Source organism: Aquarana catesbeiana, linkage group LG03 (assembly GCF_042186555.1).
Source record: "Aquarana catesbeiana isolate 2022-GZ linkage group LG03, ASM4218655v1, whole genome shotgun sequence".
Lineage (NCBI taxonomy): Eukaryota > Metazoa > Chordata > Amphibia > Anura > Ranidae > Aquarana > Aquarana catesbeiana.
Genome location: NC_133326.1, coordinates 238,035,877 through 238,055,280, shown reverse-complemented (window position 1 = coordinate 238,055,280; position 19,404 = coordinate 238,035,877). Strand labels below are relative to the sequence as shown.

Genomic DNA, 19,404 nt, shown 5'->3' with positions numbered 1-19,404 from the left:
ATGGGGCCACACCCATTACAACCAAAAAATCCTCTTTGAAGAAAGCTTCCTCTATATACCCAGCTCCCAGCTCAAACCACGGAGTAGCAACCTTTTTGAAAATGATATCTCAGGAGATAAAATCGTTCCAATCCACACCCTTCCATACCCCTAACCTGACCAAAAATGAAAGAACAGCCTTACACAATCTCTCCACGAACCACAATATCACTATCAAACCAAGTGATAAAGGGGGAAATATTGTCCTGATGGACAATGATTTCTACAAAAAAATGTGTCTCAAAATTCTTAGAAACCGGGACTGGTACCGCCCAGTAGGCACCGATATTGTTGAAGCCTTCAACAAGAAATTCTATACATTTGTAGATGAAGCCTTCCAGAATAGTATTATTTCTAAACAGACTTGGGAGTTCATTCGAACCCCTTATCCCCGCGTACCAACATTTTACGCACTCCCGAAATTACACAAAAACCTGAATGACCCCCCAGGTAGACCAATTCTATCTGGGAATGGTTCAATCACGGAAAATTTATCCAGACTCACAACACATTAGACCATTTGTTTTGACTATTCCTTCCTACATTAGAGATACGATCCACCTTCTCCAGATTCTGCAGGACGTTCAAATCCAAAGCCAATGCACTCTTGTAACCATCGATGTAGAAGCCCTTTACAGCTCGACCACCCACTGTAAAGGGCTGGCATGCATCCGGAGGGTCCTATCACAAACCAGTCACCATGAGACTTCATTTAATGAATTTATACTTGAGTCCTTAGATTTCATCCTTAATCACAACATTTTTTCTTTTGACGGCGGACTCTTCCTCCAGGTGCAGGGCGTAGCCAGGGGCACTTGTTGTGCCCCTGGCTACGCCAATCTGTACCTGGGGGAATGGGAATAAACCATATTTAACGATGAGGATCTCTCTATGTACCTGTGCCACGTCCTCATGTGGCACAGGTATATAGATGACATCTTCATCGTATGGGATGGTACCCAATCTCTTCTGAACGAGTGCCTGCGAGCGCTCAATAAAAATCTGTTCAACCTCAAATTCACCATGACCTCTGATAAAAATACCATTACATTTTTGGATATTGAAATTTCAATCGACTAATCCAATACACTATCTTCGAAATTATTTAGAAAACCCACCGCTGGCAATACAGTACTCCACTCTTCCAGCTTTCACCCCAAACCTTTAATTAATTCAATCCCGTATGGGGAATACCTGAGAATAAAACGGAACTGCTCAAACCAATCAGATTTCAAACAGGAAGCCAATAAACTAAAACGTTGACTACTACAACGTGGATATAGTCACAAATGCCTGAAAAGAGCCTTTAAACGTGCCAATCAAAAAGAGAGATGTCAATTATTAATTCCCAAACCAAAACCCACTATTGAGGCCCCTGCTAGAATAATTACAACCTATACAAACGACCACGAAAAAATTAGGCAGATTTGCCAAAAATACTGGCATTTATTGACTTCAGATCTGACTATAGGCCCCTTGGTACCCCCCAGACCCCCAATCACATATAGACGCGCCACTTCTGTAGGTGACTTACTAGTCAAAAGTGAGTACAAAGGACAAGACAGAGGTGATCCCTGCACTGCGTTGGGCACATTCCAATGCGGATCATGTGCCTACTGTAGGTACATGGATACTTGCAAAAACATATGTTTACCAAACGGCAAGCGTTTTGTGCCGAAACACTTTGCAAACTGTCAAACAACAGGAGTGGTGCATCTATTAACCTGCCATTGTAATTGCTTTTATGTGGGGAAAACCTTACAAAAATTATGGCAACGCATCTATCGTCACCTCAGGGCGATGCAATCTGCCAACCCAGATCTCCCCTTAGGCAGACATGTAGCCCAGGTACATGGCGGCATATGTCCCAAAATCTCAGTATTGATTTTGGATCGCCTGCATCCAAGTTCCCGTGGAGGGGATCTTAACAAGATTCTCCTACAGCGGGAACTCCGCTGGATATCCAACCTTGATGCGACAATGCCACCGGGCCTGAATGAGGCCTTTAATCTAAAACCCTTTCTTCCTGGCTTCTCCACAGGTGGCTATGACAAGGAACTATAGGATAATGGCTTGTTGCATCAAGTTATTTTGTCCTATCTTGTTTCTCCACCCAGTTACCCAATATTTCGCATTTTCTGTGCTTATTTACCAATTAATTCTCGTTCCTTTGTTTTAATATTTTTTATGCCTAACGCAGGTTACAAGTGGCGGGCTGATGCACTAATTTTCTATTTTTGTCATTCCAATCTGTCTTTATTACTCTTATCATGTTCTTCATTAACTTTAATATTGGGTCCACATTGATGTGTCTCCAATATAATCAATTGCCCCTATGGTCAAAAACAGAACATGTTCATCAGAGTAATCATTACATAAACCTCTTTGTCCAGCTTAAATGCATATCTGCACTGTAATATTCAGAAAATTTACACGTTTGTTTGTTTTTGTTTTTCCAGGGATGACTATTTACTGCATTGTAAAGATGGAACTCCCACTTCTGAATAGTCCGGAACAGGTCAAATTTAATCTTCTTAAAAGCAATTACACCAACGAAACCACAGTATTTGCTGATGTGGCTTTGATCGCTGTGCCCACGGGGATGGCTCGCCGGTGCTCCCCGACACGGAAAGGCCTCTGTATCCCTTCCCTGGGGACAGAGGCATTTCCTCAGCAGCGCTGATGCGCACGCACCCGACGTTCCGTCCCGCACCTGTGCATTGGGGACCCTCCATTCTCACTCCATCAGGCTGCTCCCTCTCCGTGTCGGCGGCCTCTGTCGACGAGTGACGTCACCGCGCCTAATGACGCGGTGGCGTCGACCGTCGCTCAGGCCGAGGAGCCACAACGGACAGATGTCACATTATATGTGCACACAGCTGATGTCTTTTCTGACAAACACGCCCCGGTCTGTTCGGCAACCAGTTGCATCACTGCTATTCGAGCTCACCCCGCCCTGCAAACCAGTGATTGACCTGTAAGCTCCACTCCCCACATTAGACAGAGTACCTAGTACTAGCCTGATACACACTCTCCTCTGCTACACAGCCAAGAGGAGCGTGCTTTCCTTGCAGGATATGCTCACACTGTAAACATCAGAGACCAGGTATGTTAATCCCAGCTGTGTCTGTCATGCACATGCTTCAGTTTGTCACACACTTTGTTGTGTGATGACACAGATCTGTAAGGCAAAATCTCCTTGCATACAAAATTCCACTAGCTCAATGTCTCTAATAAGAGATGTACACTTTTTAAACCCCCCCCCCTTTTTTGTCTCTGACTTTGTGGATGGGTGTGCAGTCCGCCCAGCAGTGGTGGCTCTTGTGAGCCCTGGTTTGCCGTCTCAGCGGGGATTGGTGCCAGGGCCAGAATCTGCAAAGCCCTCCATACTCTCCTTCCCTGGTTTCATCCCTCAAACCATATCTAGTACCTGGATTCTTTACCAATTGATGTAATCCTCTGGACTTTAGGAAGTGGGAGTCCTTCTCTTGGTATACTTGTGTACAGTATATATGCTGAAGAGTCGTATGCTCTGTGAGTACATTTATACAGATATGCTTGCTCAGTCTGAGATCTTGTTCTTTCCTCAAGCCTTGTCTGTAATATAACAGTCTCTCACACTTTTAGACATAATGGTATTATACCCTATGTTGGTGCTAAATACATTGACTGATTTAGACCTGTACATATATATATATCCCCTTCTCTTTTTTCTAGAAAAATATCAAAACTGCTCCCCCGAAACTCCTGAAGAAGGAAATACACTGTATAGAGGGAACAGAGTCTCTCTATATTCCGAAACATGTAGAGTATCAGGTGCTGCCGTATTCTCACCCCAGCGAGTCATCCTTGAATTTGCTGGGATGACATACTAAAGCACCTCAGCAGTTTGATTACTATTGCTCATTGTCTCTTCTACTCATGTGATTTTATATCATAGATATTTTGTGTATACTTTGTATTTAATAAACTTTTGGTATTAATTTTTAACAACATTTGTGTATTTGACATTTGCACCACCTATCCATTTCCCGGTGACACACTGCCCATATTATCCCCCTTGGGGCACATTCTCTTTTTGGTTTCTTTCCTTATTGGGATGTGGCAGTAATCCCCGGGCAAGCTCTAACACTGTTTCCCTTACGAATTATTATCCTAGTAGGAGAACATGCAGTAAGGACTGTTGGACTTTGCATGTGGCTTGTACCCCACTCTTTACAGGATTCTTGCACCACGCCCCTCACCAGAGATTCCATGTGCTGGAAATCACAACCCCCTTTTCCTGGGGTTAGCATAGTTCACACAGAGACTTGCCAAATGGGGAATGAGTCCCACATCCCCAGCAGGCTCCCTCCTTGGGGCGGCTGACATAGCGGTGGGTGCAGTGCGTAAAGAGTAAAGAGTAGAAGGGAAAGGGGTAAAAACAACTGAAAAAAAGATTGCAGAGCATATACCTGTGATGATTGCACACAGTATTTACGGAAACTGCTGCAAGCTGCCCACAGAGAAATCCCAACATCAACAGTACTGACTGCTGATTGAATTTCTCCACTGTAATGACACCACTGCCGCCCATAGCGTGCATGCTGGGCAGGAGTAACCCAGGAACACTAGACCAAGGGAGAGAGCATAGGCTGGAAGACACTAGAGCCAGGGAAAAAAAATAGACAAACACACAAAAACTGCTGCCATGGAATATGTAATATAAAAGTATACATCACCGCACACGGCATCCCCCACGACCACGCCTGGAGCCAGATGGCAGGTCCAGGGCATTTATGGCTAACTGCTAATAGCTAGGCTCTTAGGCCGTACTGCCGCTTTTCCTGCCAATGGCCAGGCTTAAGCTCTTCATGGCTCTTCTCCACCCCGCTAATAGCTGGGGACTGCTAGAGACTCCACATGGCACCGCATCCATCATCCTTCTCCACCCTGCTAATAGCTGGGGACTGCTGTAGACTCCACATGGCACCGCATCCATCGCCCCTCTGCAACCCGCTAATAGTTGGGGACTGCTGGAGGCTCCACACGTCTTCCGTATCACAGCTTGCTGAACAACCTGGCCTCAATCGTGGACACTTTATCCAAGGTAAGACTTCAACCATTCTGGTCCTTAAGAGGACAAAAAAGGAACGCTGCCTCTGGCTCAGAGCAAAGATTTATGGGAGTGGGGTTCTATAGGGGAGGAGTGGAGGCGGGGTTAACCCACACGTATGCTGCCATGGAGTGTGTCACGAAAACAGCTTATCTACAGTCTTAAAAAAGTTCTGGGGATCCACTCTAGAGAATTTTTCTCCCCTTAAATTTGAAGATTGCTACAACAGTCGTCAGCCTTCTGGGAACTGCAGCTTTCCATCTACATCAAATCTTAAGTTGCATAATTGTCATCAAGCTAAGTCCACGAATAGATAACAAAGAAAATCCAGTCTTTTTTCTTTCCTTTTCCCATTATTGGATATTTAAAGAGAGCACAGGTTCACCTTATTTACCAAAATTCACACGGCAAAGTTAACATTCACTTTTCTAAGTGAACAACCTATACTCCTTTACTAAATCCAATACCCCATTGGTAAGGTACATCTCTCTAAGGGGGAGCTTTAATTATATTTCCAAATGTCAATAATGTGTTAACATGTAAAGTTTATTTAACAGATTTTTACAAACATTATAGGAGTATTACACTAACATTCCTTTAGAATACATGGATATTCAAGCTACAATAATATAGAATGGTCTATTATTAGAATACACTGTAATCAGAATAGAATTACTATTATAAAATGATTCTCACCTTTAATAAAAATGACTACTGTTCCAAAATTCTGTTGAATTTTATTGCAGTTACCTAATTAATGGCATTCTGTTAACCACACAATTTTGCATTAGAATGTTAAAGCATTTGTTTTTATTCTAGTCTGTGTGTAGTATTCCTCATGAATAACAATTGCAGCATCAGAAGCCTGTGATCCCTTCTAAACCACTCAACTGGGAATAAATTAGCAGATGGCGTTCTTGGCAACACTAGAGCTAATGAATCCTATGGCACGTTTAATATACTGGTGCACTGTTATAAAGAGCTAAGATTGTTATTGAGTGTCTAGAATTATGTGTTTAACTACATCGGAGCTGCAGAGTCTGGTAAAAGTGATGAATTCAGTGTTTCCAAAGCTAGAAAGGGTAGTAATTGAAACATATGCATAAAGCAGGGAACCTAGATGGCTAAGCTTTGAAAGCTTGAGCTCATTGATGATCAGCATGATTCTCTGTCTCGGGTAAGATAAATGGAAGTGTGTCACTTACTTCAGAGGATGACACATGATCTAACCAGCAGGTTTACCATGATAGCTCTCATAAACCCACATTTATAAATCTTGTAAAAATATGAATAACTCTGAATGAGAAATTCTATTGTTTTATTAAAGAAGATAATCTGTTGAGATGTCATATATGTTTTAAATCACAAGGAACACATTCTTTTTCCAAAGATATATATATATATATATATATATATATATATATATATATATATAGAAAGAGAGAGAGAGAGAGGGGGAGATACACACACACACACACACACACAGTATATATACATACACACATATACATAAAAGTGCGGAAACTTTTTGAAGAATATATATATATATATATACATACATACATACACGCACATTTTTTTTTCTCTAAATTTTTCAGAGCTAGCCTATTGCTGCATTTGCTTGTAACAGAGATCAGGTGATCAGTGCTACAAGACTAATCCTATAACCAACCAGACCACCAATTAGAGTCTGCTTTCTTAAAAGGAAATATATATATTTAGATATTTAGGATTACAGTGGTTGTAAACCCTTACATACAGGCAGTGAGATGACTAATATCAAGAAATACACAGAGATGAAACAAAGCCCTCTATCTTCTACAGCCTCCTAAAACACACCTTTTACATAGCACCTCTCAGCAGCAGAAAGCAGGGGGTGGGGATCCGACTTCACACACTGCAGAGCTAGAGCACAGAGGTCATTGTAATCTGAGAATTTATTGGAGGAAACAGAGCTGAGGTTCATCTGCTGTGTGTTGGAGGCGGGGGCAGCCATCTCCCAGCCATCTCCCAGTAGGCTGAGGTGTCGGCTAAATCTATTAAGAGTGAGTCATGCAGATAGTAAAGACAAGAGAGATCAGAGAGGAACCAGACTCAGTGCTTTCAAATTAGTACACATTGTAGAGACGTGTTTTGTTCAGTTTTCATGTCTGAAGTTTACAACCACTTTAAGCTATAAAATGTTGCAGGAGTGTAAAAATATTTGTGATGTCATGATTACATGAGGGTCATAGACATATGGACCTTATGTTCGGTGCAATGAAAATGTGAGCAGACATAATAATGCACAGGCTTGTTTGTAGATTGTGAATGATGGAAATCTGTGAAATCACATACTAGCATGGTGCACAAAATCTGCCATACAAAAGCCTAATTCAGCAGAAATGTGTGTAAACCCTAACACACTCCTATTTGTACCATTTTGGCATGTTATATATACCATTGATAGCATTTTGTTAGAGATACCTATTGATTCTGCCCAAAAGCTGAAAATTGTCTATCTTTTCCTCTACTGATTCTAATCAGTTAGCATTGTTCCCAGCTCCCTCGGTGGGCTACAGAACACCCCCTCTATATTATGAATATGAGAAGCACTTTTTGTCCTAGGGCGTCATTGCTGCTCCTTCATAGATATGGTATGGTGAGTGTGCATTTTCATCCTTGGACAGGAAGTATAGTATTGGCTGGATATAGAAAAAAAGCCTGCAATAAGAAAACTAGCCACTACATCTAAGGACTGGTAAGCTGACATATACTGAATTTTTGTTCTTAGGTTTAGATACAATTTAAATTTAAATTTATTTGCAAAGGCAAAAACATAAAAAAAAAAAAAACAAAACAAAATAAAAAACACAACAAACTTGTCATATTTACCTGCTCTGTGCAATGGTTGTGCACAGAGAAGTCCCAAACATTCTCTTCTCGGGTCCCCTGCCTGCGCTCTTGGCCCCTCCTCCTTGCTGAGTGCTCCATAGTGTTTGCTCCTGAGCCACACTCTCTGTGTCCATAAGGCCCCTTTCACACGAGGCGGACTCCGTTTCTACGGAGCCCGTCTCGGTCCGCCGCCTCAGTGGGAGATCTCTCCGTTGATCTCCGCTGAGCTGGCGGATGACAGGTCCCTCTCTGCTCACTGAGCAGGGAGGGGCTTGTCAGGCGCTGCTGCCGCCTATGGAGGGATCGGATGAAAATGGACAGCATGTCAATCCAATCCGCCAGCGACGGACCTGGACGTAGAGCCATCTGTCTGCTTTTAGCGGATCAGACCGGGTCGGATGTCAGTGGACATGTCTCTGCTGACATTCGACGCTCCATAGACTAACATGGAGCGCCCGTTCAGGTCCGCCGTCAAAACTGACAGGCGGACCTGAACGGTCCGATCGTGTGAAAGGGGCCTAAGACACAGTGAGTATGGTTCAGCCCTGCTCCCGCTACCTCTTAACTGGCTGTGATTGGCAGCAGTACTTCAGCCAATGAGGAGGGAGAGACCTGGAAGAGCTGCTGCTCTCCTGCACACTGCTGGAGCAAGATGTGCACCTCACATAGAGCACCTTACATAGAGCAGGTGTGTTGTGTTGTATTGTGGTATTGCATGTTGCCACAACACACAAGTATAAACGGGTCCCTCAATCAATAATTTTTTTGTGCTGATGCTTGGAAATAATATTTCTGAATAGTCCTAGAATGTGTTTATTCATGGCAAAAAATTACATAAGAAAAACATTTTAAAACATCCTTTTCAAAAGGAGAACTATCTGATCGATCTTTCATTATACTGGATGAAATTTTATTCTGCATACCCTTTATCTATTAACAAGTAATTGTTCTGTAAACTCCCAGCACACTTGTTTTTTTCATCTGTTATCTCTCTAACAAACAAAAGTTTGTTGTTCCAAAGTGTGGCAGGTAATTAAACTCTTCCATTCCAATCTGCTGTTACATATGTATAAATTATGTGCATATTTTTCATACATCTGTGGCAAAATACTTTGTGAAAATCTGACTGCAACTAATGATGCAGACAAACTGAGATGATAGATACTTTAGGACTCCCAAGAGAGCTTTACAGTTTAGTTTGCAGACCTGCAGATATAAAGTTTTTCACATATTTTATTTTTTTTAAATTGCCAAGCTAAATCACATCACAGACGGAAATAACAGATTCAACCAAGCTGGTATTTTTGGGTTTCAGATTCTGACCAAAAAATAAGTAATGCTTAAAAAGAAAGCTATGAAAAATATATGTTTTGCTGCAGCTACAGTGCCTTGAAAAAGTATTCATACCCCTTGAAATTTTCCACATTTTGTCATGTTACAACCAAAAACGTAAATGTATTTTATTAGGATTTTGTGTGATAGACCAACATAAAGTGGCACATAATTGTGAAGTTTTTAACAAATAAATATGTGAAAAGTGTGGTGTGCATTTGTATTCAGCCCCCCCCGAGTCAATACTTTATAGAACCACCTTTCACTACAATTACAGCTGCAAGTCTTTTTGGGGATGTCTCTACCAGCTTTGCACATCTAGAGAGTGACATTTTTGTCCATTCTTCTTTACAAAATAGCTCAAGCTCTGTCAGATTGGATGGAGAGTGTTTGTGAATAGCAATTTTCAAGTCTTTCCACAGATTCTCAATTGGATTTAGGTCTGGACTTTGACTGGACCATTCTAACACATGAATATGCTTTGATCTATACTATTCCATTGTAGCTCTGGCTGTATGTTTAGGTTAGTTGTCCTGCTGGAAGGTGAACCTCCGCTCCAACCTTAAGTCTTTTGCAGACTCTAACAGGTTTTCTTCTAAGATTTCCCTGTATTTGGCTCCATCCATCTTCCCATCAACTCTGACCAGCTTCCCTATCCCTGCTGAAGAAAAACATCCCCACAACATGATGCTGCCACCACCATGTTTCACAGGGATGGTGTGTTCTGGGTGATGTGCGGTGTCAGCTTTCCGCCACACATAGCGCTTTGCTTTTAGGCCAAAAAGTAAAATTTTGGTCACCTTTGACCAGAGCACCTTCTTCCATATTTTTGCTGTGTCCCCCACATGGCTTCTCGCAAACTGCCAACAGGATTTCTTATAGCTTTCTTTTAACAATCGCTTTCTTCTTGCCACTCTGTGGAGTGCACAACTAATAGTTGTCCTGTGGACAGATTCTCCCACCTTAGCTGTGGATCTCTGCAGCTCCTCCAGAGTTGCAATGGGACTCTTGGCTGCTTCTCTGATTAATGCTCTCCTTGCCCAGCCTGTCAGTTTAGGTGGATGGCCATGTGTTAGTAGGTTTGCAGTTGTGCCATACTCTTTCCATTTTCAGATGATGGATTGAACAGTGCTCTGTGAGATGTTCAAACTTTTGGATTTTTTTTTTATGACCTAACCCTGCTTTAAACTTCTCCACAACTTTATCCCTGACCTGTCTGGTGTGTTCCTTGGCTTTCATGATGCTGTTGGTTCACTAAGGTTCTCTAACAAACCAAAGGGCTTCACAGAACAGTTGTATTTATACTGAGATAAAATTATGCACAGGTGGACTATTTACTAATTTGGTGACTTCTGAAGGCAATTGGTTCCACTAGATTTTAGTTAGGGGTATCAGAGTAAAAAGGGCTGAATAAAAATGCACGCCACACTTCTCAGATATTTATTTGTACAAAAATTTGAAAACCATTTATCATTTTCCTTCCACTTCACAAATATGTGCCACTTCGTGTTGGTCAATCACATAAGATCCCAATAAAATACATTTACGCTTTTGGTTGTAACATGACAAAATGGAAACATTTCAAGGGGTAGGAATACTTTTTCAAGGCACTGTATTATAAACACTTCATTTTGATATATACCGACGTAATAGACAATTTCATAAAAAAAAAAAAAAAAAAAATCTGATTAAATGTAGTGGCCACCCTGGTACCTGCAGTCTTTTTTTTTTTTTGTTGTGCAGCAAATCCATTAATAATTCTTCATATTATATATCAAATTTATTCACAGGTAATTTATTTAGGATGTATTCACAGTCTATAGTTATGTTTGTGTTCTACTTGTTGAAGCATAATGGAATATCAGATATTCAAAGAATGAAACACAAACTCACTGCACGTTTGAGTCTGTCAGTCATGCTATCTTATCTGCAGCCTATGAAGTCCTTACTGTCTAGTTTGAAATTCACATAGTGTGCAGGGAGTGCTTTCCAGCTAATAACACACGGCCCCTTGTAAACTACGTTTAGCAATTAAACAGTGGTTAAACATTTTTAAAATCGCATCTAGATAATTAACATTAACACACTGTAGCTAGGATAAGTTCAGCACCTTACATAACCAAAATCCATCCCTGAAAATAGATGACTCACCTGATGTTGACACCTGGTTTTTGCTCATTCCCCATCATAGTATAGGTCTTTCCTGAGCCTGTCTGACCATAAGCCAATATGCAAATATTGAAGCCATCCACGCATGACTTGATAATTGGTAAAGTTCCTTCAAAAACATCTTCCTGCAGTATATGGTTCATAAAGCAGAACAAAATAAGTATTGGGGAAAAAAAGAAAGAAATGTAAAAAATGAAATATATACACAGCAAAGGCAACTGTTAACATATACATGTTGATGCTCATCATAATGCAAAGCATATAAGGGTAAAAAAGTAAAAAAAAAAAAGCATTTTGTACATACCTTAAAATCTATTTCTGGAAGTCCATTGAGGGATTCAGGACTGTAGTAGTTTATGAACATGTGGGCATACTGCTGCCTACAGGTAAAAAATCTACCTTCAACCATCACACCTTTAAGCAGGCAGCACATATAACCAATACACTGAGGGATGATACCTGTGTTCCTCAATAGTCTTTAAGAAATTGATTATTTAGAATGTACACAAATATTGTTTTCTTTGTTGTCCATTGAGTAACACTGGACTGTAGTAAGTCTTATGCCGCGTACACACGGTCGGACTTTTCGTCTACAAAAGTCCGACAGCCTGTCCGACAGACTTCCGGCGGACTTTCGGCGGACTTGCAGCAGACTTTCTAACGAACGGACTTGCCTACACACGACCACACAAAAGTCCGACGGATTCGTACGTGATGACGTACACCGGACTAAAATAAGGAAGTTCATAGCCAGTAGCCAATAGCTGCCCTAGCATGGGTTTTTGTCCGTCGGACTAGCACACAGACGAGCGGATTTCGGGGTCCGTCGTAGTTACGACGTAAAGATTTGAAGCATGTTTCAAATCTAAAGTCCGTCGGATTTGAGGCTGAAAAAGTCTGCTGAAAGTCCGGAGAAGCCCACACACGATCGGATTACCAGCCAGCTTTAGTCCGTCGGCGTCCGTTGGACTTTTGTAGATGAAAAGTCCGACCGTGTGTACGCGGCATTAGATACATTGAAAATCCAAAAGCAGTCCATCTGAGTGGTGGGCAAACCCAATAAGAAAACCAACAGATGTGAAATCTTATCAGAATCCATGCCTGAACAAAGGCTTAATGAGAAGAATATTAAAGGACATTGCAAAGGAAGAATCAGCCGGGTATTCCAGATCAGGGCAGATAATCCCAAAGGGGGAAAGTGTACCTGAATGAACAAGGAACCTCTGCTAACAATGTTAAGGAGAACCAATAAAGCTAGATGAAGCACCCATAACTCTTAAGGTCAAGGGTGTGGGACACTGACTCTGTTTAGTAAAAAATTCTAAGGCATTCCACTAAAGGGATCAAAGAATAGGAGGCACCAAGGAGGAAGCAAAGGTCTGCACCATGGATGTAAAGTGAAGGTCCCCAGAATACACTGGTTATGAATATCCTGGTGTCACACAGCTAAGGGAGTAGAGGAAAGTGTTTCCTGCCTATGAAGGAAGGCACAAAATACCTATAGAGAGAGACTGAGCTTAAAGAGGGTCAAGCATGGTAAGAAAGATAAAATCCAAAAAATGGGAAGGAACTTCCATAACAGAGAGGAGCGTGGGACTGATGGAATAACGCACTCAAGAAAAGATTTCTAATAAAGTAGAAATTCCATATGTCACTTTAAAGAAAAATAACTAGTCAGTTCTGGAAAAAAACACTCTCAGGTGCAAGAATGACAGAGAAGGTAGTAAAGGATGCTAAACTAGTTAAAGATGTTTGAGCAAAATTTTCCAATAGAGTTACAGTGGATAATCTGAGCATCCAAAACTGCTCAGATACAAACAAAAAATGATCCAACAGAAAAACAGACAGCTGAAACTCAATCTTTAATGCAGTCTTTTCAATATATGGAGTGGTACCTCAAAGCAAACTTGACCAACTCTGTGGGTAAATTGAAAGTCCCTGCTCTCTGACTTCTAATATCTAATTTGTTTTTTTTTTAACCTAGCTGCCTAATCTTCCTTCTTGACCTAGATCCTAGGGAGGGCCAACCAAGTTCTCTTCATTCTTCCATCCCCCTCTCCCTTCATTTGATATTTGATATCTCTTTAGATGTCAGGTTCAAGTCCTTGTATTTGTGTACAGATTAGCTTACAACTATTATAACTCTGTGTTTCGTTTTACACATCTTTTTTTAATGAGAGTCATCCAACCCTTGTGTAAGCTTTCTCTCCCCATTCCATGCAAGAAAATGTATTACTGTGATTTTATCGAATACGTTGTGCTGTATTTTACCTTGTTACACATGTGGTACTATAACTCACCTGGTCATCATACATGTACCCTTATTTTTGTACCCAGCTTTTATACTGCTGATTGATCTTTATTTTACCGGATTGGGTTTTTCTCATTTTCAAAATCTTAATAAACATATTAAAAAAAAAAAACAGACAGCCTTCCACATTAAAAAGTGGGAGCGTACTTTTACAGAGGGCTGAGCAGATGAGATCTGTGGCCTCGAGATCTGCTGCCTCAATAGGGTAAGGACCATGAATGCCTATGAGGTACCACTGTAGAAGCAGAGGAAGAGTTGAGTTATTCTACCTCATCTGCAGGCCTTCTGTACTGAGTTGTACCCTCTGACCACAGAGGTATCTGGAATGACTTGTTCAAGGACAAACCGAAAAAGCACCTATTCTTGAAAGGTTAGTAAAGAGTATTCTCAGCATTCCAGGGATGAAGCCAAAGCCTCCTGTACATGTGAACAGACATGTGAGACTCAAGACAAGCTTGGTTGCTTGTAGAAGACCATTGCAGCTGGATAGTGGTGGGGTTGATTTACTAAAGGCAAATAGGCTGTTCACTTTGCAATGGGATTTTCTCTTAGCTTACTGAATGAGGTGAAGCTCTGCTGACTTCCATCATCCAATCATCCTTGCATGTGATTGGGTACTCTTTGCAAAGGTGATGTTTCACCACATTCACTAACCTGAGGGAAAATTCCCTTGCAATGTGTACATTTCCTTGTGTGAACAGCCTATTTGCCCTTAGTAAATCAGTGCAAAGGCTTTGGGCATTTGTTCTAAAAGCTGCAGGTTACAAGGGTCAACCTCAAGATGGGGTGCTCTCTGTTCAGCGTGTTAATCCATTCTGACTTGGGTGCACAAAATCACCACTAGTAAGGGACAGACAGTTATACCAGACAGCACAAACTGACACTTTAGAATACAATCCAAGTGAAAGTCAGTGAAATCCTTAAAGGTATGAACATCATTAGCCTGTTTGGTGTTGTGTTCATTAAAGTTGAAAAAAATAATCCCTTCAGATTTAGTTACATCACTTATCTGTAGTGAAGGATTCCTCACATTGTTCAGACAGCTGTATCCTCCTAGAGAAACCTTCCCTGTAAGGATGCCTGTCCTGTTACTGTCTCTGAACTTCTAGCACTGTGATAGTTAACAGCTTTGGGTCTTCAGGCAGAACAGCTGTACAGATGGTCCGATGGAGATAAGCAGCCTCCATCCTGAACACTTCTTGTAACACTATCTCTAAATGGGGAGAGTCTGATCAGTTGCAGTTTTCTCTCTCCCATTCACAGAGCATGTTACCAGAAGTGTAATCTGTAAAATAACTTCTCTCAATGAAGGGGTAGGAAGGAGGGGACGTATCCCTGTTGGACCATTCGTACTACTGTTCTGCCTGAAAACCAGAAGCTATTAACCATAGCAGCACTTTAAATTCAGAGCTAGTAAGAGAACAGGCATCCCTGCGGTGAAGTTTTCTTCAGGATCCAGCTGCATGTACAACATGGAAAATACATTTTTTTCTATATGTTTAGTTTTGGGGTGAACATCTGTAGAGTCTACGGTAGGCAGAGACCACTTGTAAAAAGTCAATTTGAAACGGGACAACGCTGTCATTGGGGATCCAGGACCCAACAGTTTGTGTCCAGTTCTCCTGTAGGGTGGCTTTACAAACAGAATGTAATTGAATGGTCTTTGTAGCCACAGTTCTATAAGACCCAATAGCTTGAACTGCAAGTTGATCCCTTACTTGCAGGGTAGAATGCAATGTCATATACGACTTTCTGAAAAACAGGCTCTTAAGGAGAAAACTGTGAAGGCCTGCTGGGGGGGGGGGGGGGGGTAAAATGCAATCTCAATAGCTTTTTTTGCATTCATTTTACACATACCAATAAAAAATCTATAATGATCATTAAAGATCTTGTGGATGTACAGTATGTAAGGTCTCAGCCTCACACTGTGTAGCTGTATATGACTCCAGAAAAGATGACTTTATAGTAATATGGGTCCCAGAAACTATGTTGCAGACATCAGTCCCTTTTGTGAAAACCAAATGTCCTCCATCCTCTTTTAGAAGACATTTTGCACTGCTAAGAACACCTAGGCCCAAAAGTGAGTTAGTGCAGGGGCGTACCTAGAGCATTTAGCACCCGGGGCGGATCCTATATCTGGCACCCCCCTCACTGATCATGCCTGTACACATTCAGCCCCCTCATACCTGTACGCATTCAGCCCACCCACCTGTACACACTCAGCCCCCTCATACATGTACACACTCAATCCCCCTCATACCTGTACACACTCAGCCCACCCATCTGTACGCACTCAGCCCCCTCATACCTGTACGCACTTAGCCCCCTCATACCTGTACGCACTCAGCCCCCTCATACCTGTATGCACTCAGCCCCCTCATACCTGTAGGCACTCAGCCAACCCACCTGTACGCACTCAGCCCCCTCATACCTGTACGCACTTAGCCCCCTCATGCCTGTATACACTCAGCCCCTCATACCTGTACACACTCAGCCTACCCACCTGTACGCACTCAACCCCCTCATACCTGTACACACTAATAGGGCATACACACGGTCGGACTTTGTTCGGACATTCCGACAACAAAATCCTAGGATTTTTTCCGACGGATGTTGGCTCAAACTTGTTTTGTCTACACACGGTCGCATAAAGTTGTCGGAAAATCCGATCGTTCTAAACGCGGTGACGTAAAACACGTACGTCGGGACTATAAACGGGGCAGTGGCCAATAGCTTTCATCTCTTTATTTATTCTGAGCATGCGTGGCACTTTGTCCGTCGGATTTGTATACACACGATCGGAATTTCCAACAACGGATTTTGTTGTCGAAAAATTTTATCTCCTGCTCTCCAACTTTGTGTGTCGGAAAATCCGATGGAAAATGTCCGATGGAGCCCACACACGGTCGGAATTTCCGACAACACGCTCCGATCGGACATTTTCCATCGGAAAATCCGACCGTGTGTACGGGGCATAAGTCCCCCTCATACCTGTACACACTCAGCCCCCTCATACCTGTACGCACTCAGCCCACCCACCTGTACGCACTCAGCCCCCTCATACCTGTACACACTAAGTCCCCCTCATACCTGTACACACTAAGTCCCCCTCATACCTGTACACACTAATGCCGCGTACACACGGTCAAACTTTTCGTCTACAAAAGTCCAACGGACGCTGACGGACTAAAGCTGGCTGGTAATCCGATCGTGTGTGGGCTTCTCCGGACTTTCAACGGACTTTTTTAGCCTCAAATCCGACGGACTTTAGATTTGAAGCATGCTTCAAATCTTTACGTCGTAACTACGACGGACCCCGAAGTCCGCTCGTCTGTATGCTAGTCCGACGGACAAAAAAACGACGCATGCTCATAAGCAAAAACTAAACGGAAGCACTCGGTCTAGTAAAACTAGTGTTCGTATTGTAGGTAGCACATTCATCACGCTGCAAAATCTGTGATCGTTGAATGCAGCGCATTTTATTTCTTCTTTACGAAGGCTCTAAAGAGCGAAGGTGTTTTGCTGTTCATAATCAGAGTTCTCCCAAACTGATTTCTGGATTCTTTTTCTCTTTGATCTCATGAATGATATAGTATGCATTTTAAAAACAATGTTTCCATACTAATAATACTTTTTCCCCTTTTTTTTTTTTTTTTTTTTTAGGTTTGTAAAGTTACCACAAAGAACCCATTATTCTGTTTTTTTTTTATAGTGATTATTTTTTAGTTTTTAGATAAAGTTAACCCAAAGCACCGTTTTTGGTTATGTACATTTTTTTATTTTCAAGACTTACCACTTGAACATTATTAACATTAGTAATGTATTTTTGGTGTGTTTTTTCCAAACTCAATGAGATTGTTGTCCCTTGTTAATTTAACATTGTGTGTAAAATCAATGATTTCAAAGAAAACACATAAAAAGTCTTTTGCTAAACTCAAAAAAAGATCCATTTATTCATGGTCAAAATAAAATAAAGAGGAAGTCAACGCTGGAAAAAGTCGGTGTACCAGAAAATTGGGATCTTGCGGAGTCCATATAAGAGGGAGCACAATCTGGTCCAAGAATCCCAGAGATCAACAGCACCAGCAGATGATCTAGATGTCCCCAGACTGTGGTCCTACAACAGCCTGCGTCTTCTGTCAGACCAGACTGAACCCAGGTCATCACTTTCTTCTCTTCCCTGCAGCCTTTCCTCCACGCTGCCCTGCAGCCTTCCCTGTAGCCTTCTTTTGAGGCTGTGGCTCTGGTGTTTCAGTTGTGGCAGGAGGAGGAGGAGGAGGAGGAGGAGGAGGGGGGGCTGCCTCATGTAGTTGGGTGTTTTGTGTTAGCGTGCCCTGCAGCCCCTTATGGATTGTTTCCCCAAATAGGCGCTCACAAATGAGGCGCTGCTCCCAATCCATCTGAAGAAGCCTGCTGGCTAAGTAGCAGCCATAGGATTCTTCCGCTTCGGGGGGGCTCCTTAAAAAACGGGTGGCCTCTTGCATGAGGCGCAGGGATGCGTCCTGTGTGACCATCCCCTTCCTGGCCCTTTTTTTGGGAAGGTGGAGGGGAGGCACTTGGGATTCGGTCAGGCTCCTACTGGGCCCAGCCACCTCACTTGGCCCAGCCACCTCACTTGGCCCAGCCACCTCACTGGGAGCAGCCACCTCACTGGGAGCAGCCACCTCCTGCCTGACACTGGGCCCAGCCTCCTCCAGGATGATGGTGAATCCGGCCTCCTCCAGGCTGTCCATGGGCCCGGTCTCCTCCTGCCTGCCACTTTCCCCACATTCCTCCTGGATGGACTCATCCTGTGTATAAAAAAAGGACAATAGTTTGAGTATATTTTTTTGGGTTCATCAATGACACACAGTTTGCTTCTCATGAATAGCAAATTCAATGTGAATACATCTCTTTAATAAAAGAGTCTAATCAGACACCCTAATTATTTCAAGCAGGTGCTAAACATATTTAGCCACTACTGTCAATTGATATGTATACACAATTTTGAGTGCCAAATTATTTTAGACAATTATAACATCCAGTTAACATCATTAATATTAGTACAGTAAATATTTGTTAAAATAATTTACCTGACTCCAGATGGTCATATCTGGTTCATCCAGGATGGAAGACCCAGCTTGCTCCTCATCAGCCTCTGCTGGGGTGGAGGGAAGGGTGGAGGGAAGGGTGGAGGGAAGAGTTGAAAGTGATGGCCTGGCTTCATTCTGGTCATCCAGAAAACGGAGTTGATTGTAGTACCACAGCCTGGGTACATAAACATCATCTGCTGATGCTCCTGATCTCCTTGATTCCTGGATCTTCTTATGCTCCCTCTTATACATGTTCCTCAAGACCCCAATTTTCTTGAGCAATGTCTCCATTGTTGCTTCCGGGATGGTCGCCTGGACAAAGGCCAGAAGTCTCTCCAGCGTTGACTTCCTCACATGCTTTGCATAATACTGAGGGTGTTTCACCTCCCACAAATTCCTCATCTCTCGATATTTCGAAATAAAAGCTGTAAGGAACTCTGGATCCTTAAATAGGGGATTCATTATATCTGGAAAAGATGAAGTCACAAGACAAAAAACACTTTTATTATAGG

The 19,404-nt window shown here is 42.3% G+C and overlaps 1 protein-coding gene across 2 annotated transcripts in view; it reads right to left on the bottom strand.

Moving 5' to 3' along the window:
• The window catches only part of LOC141131986 (uncharacterized), a 181,709-nt gene that overhangs the window by 76,686 nt on the left and 85,619 nt on the right, over nucleotides 1-19,404 (bottom strand). For both annotated transcript variants that reach the window (XM_073619889.1, XM_073619890.1), the window contains exon 9: nucleotides 11,492-11,634. In XM_073619889.1, coding sequence (XP_073475990.1) covers nucleotides 11,492-11,634 — 143 coding nt within the window. The remainder of the gene's footprint in view (nucleotides 1-11,491; nucleotides 11,635-19,404) is intronic.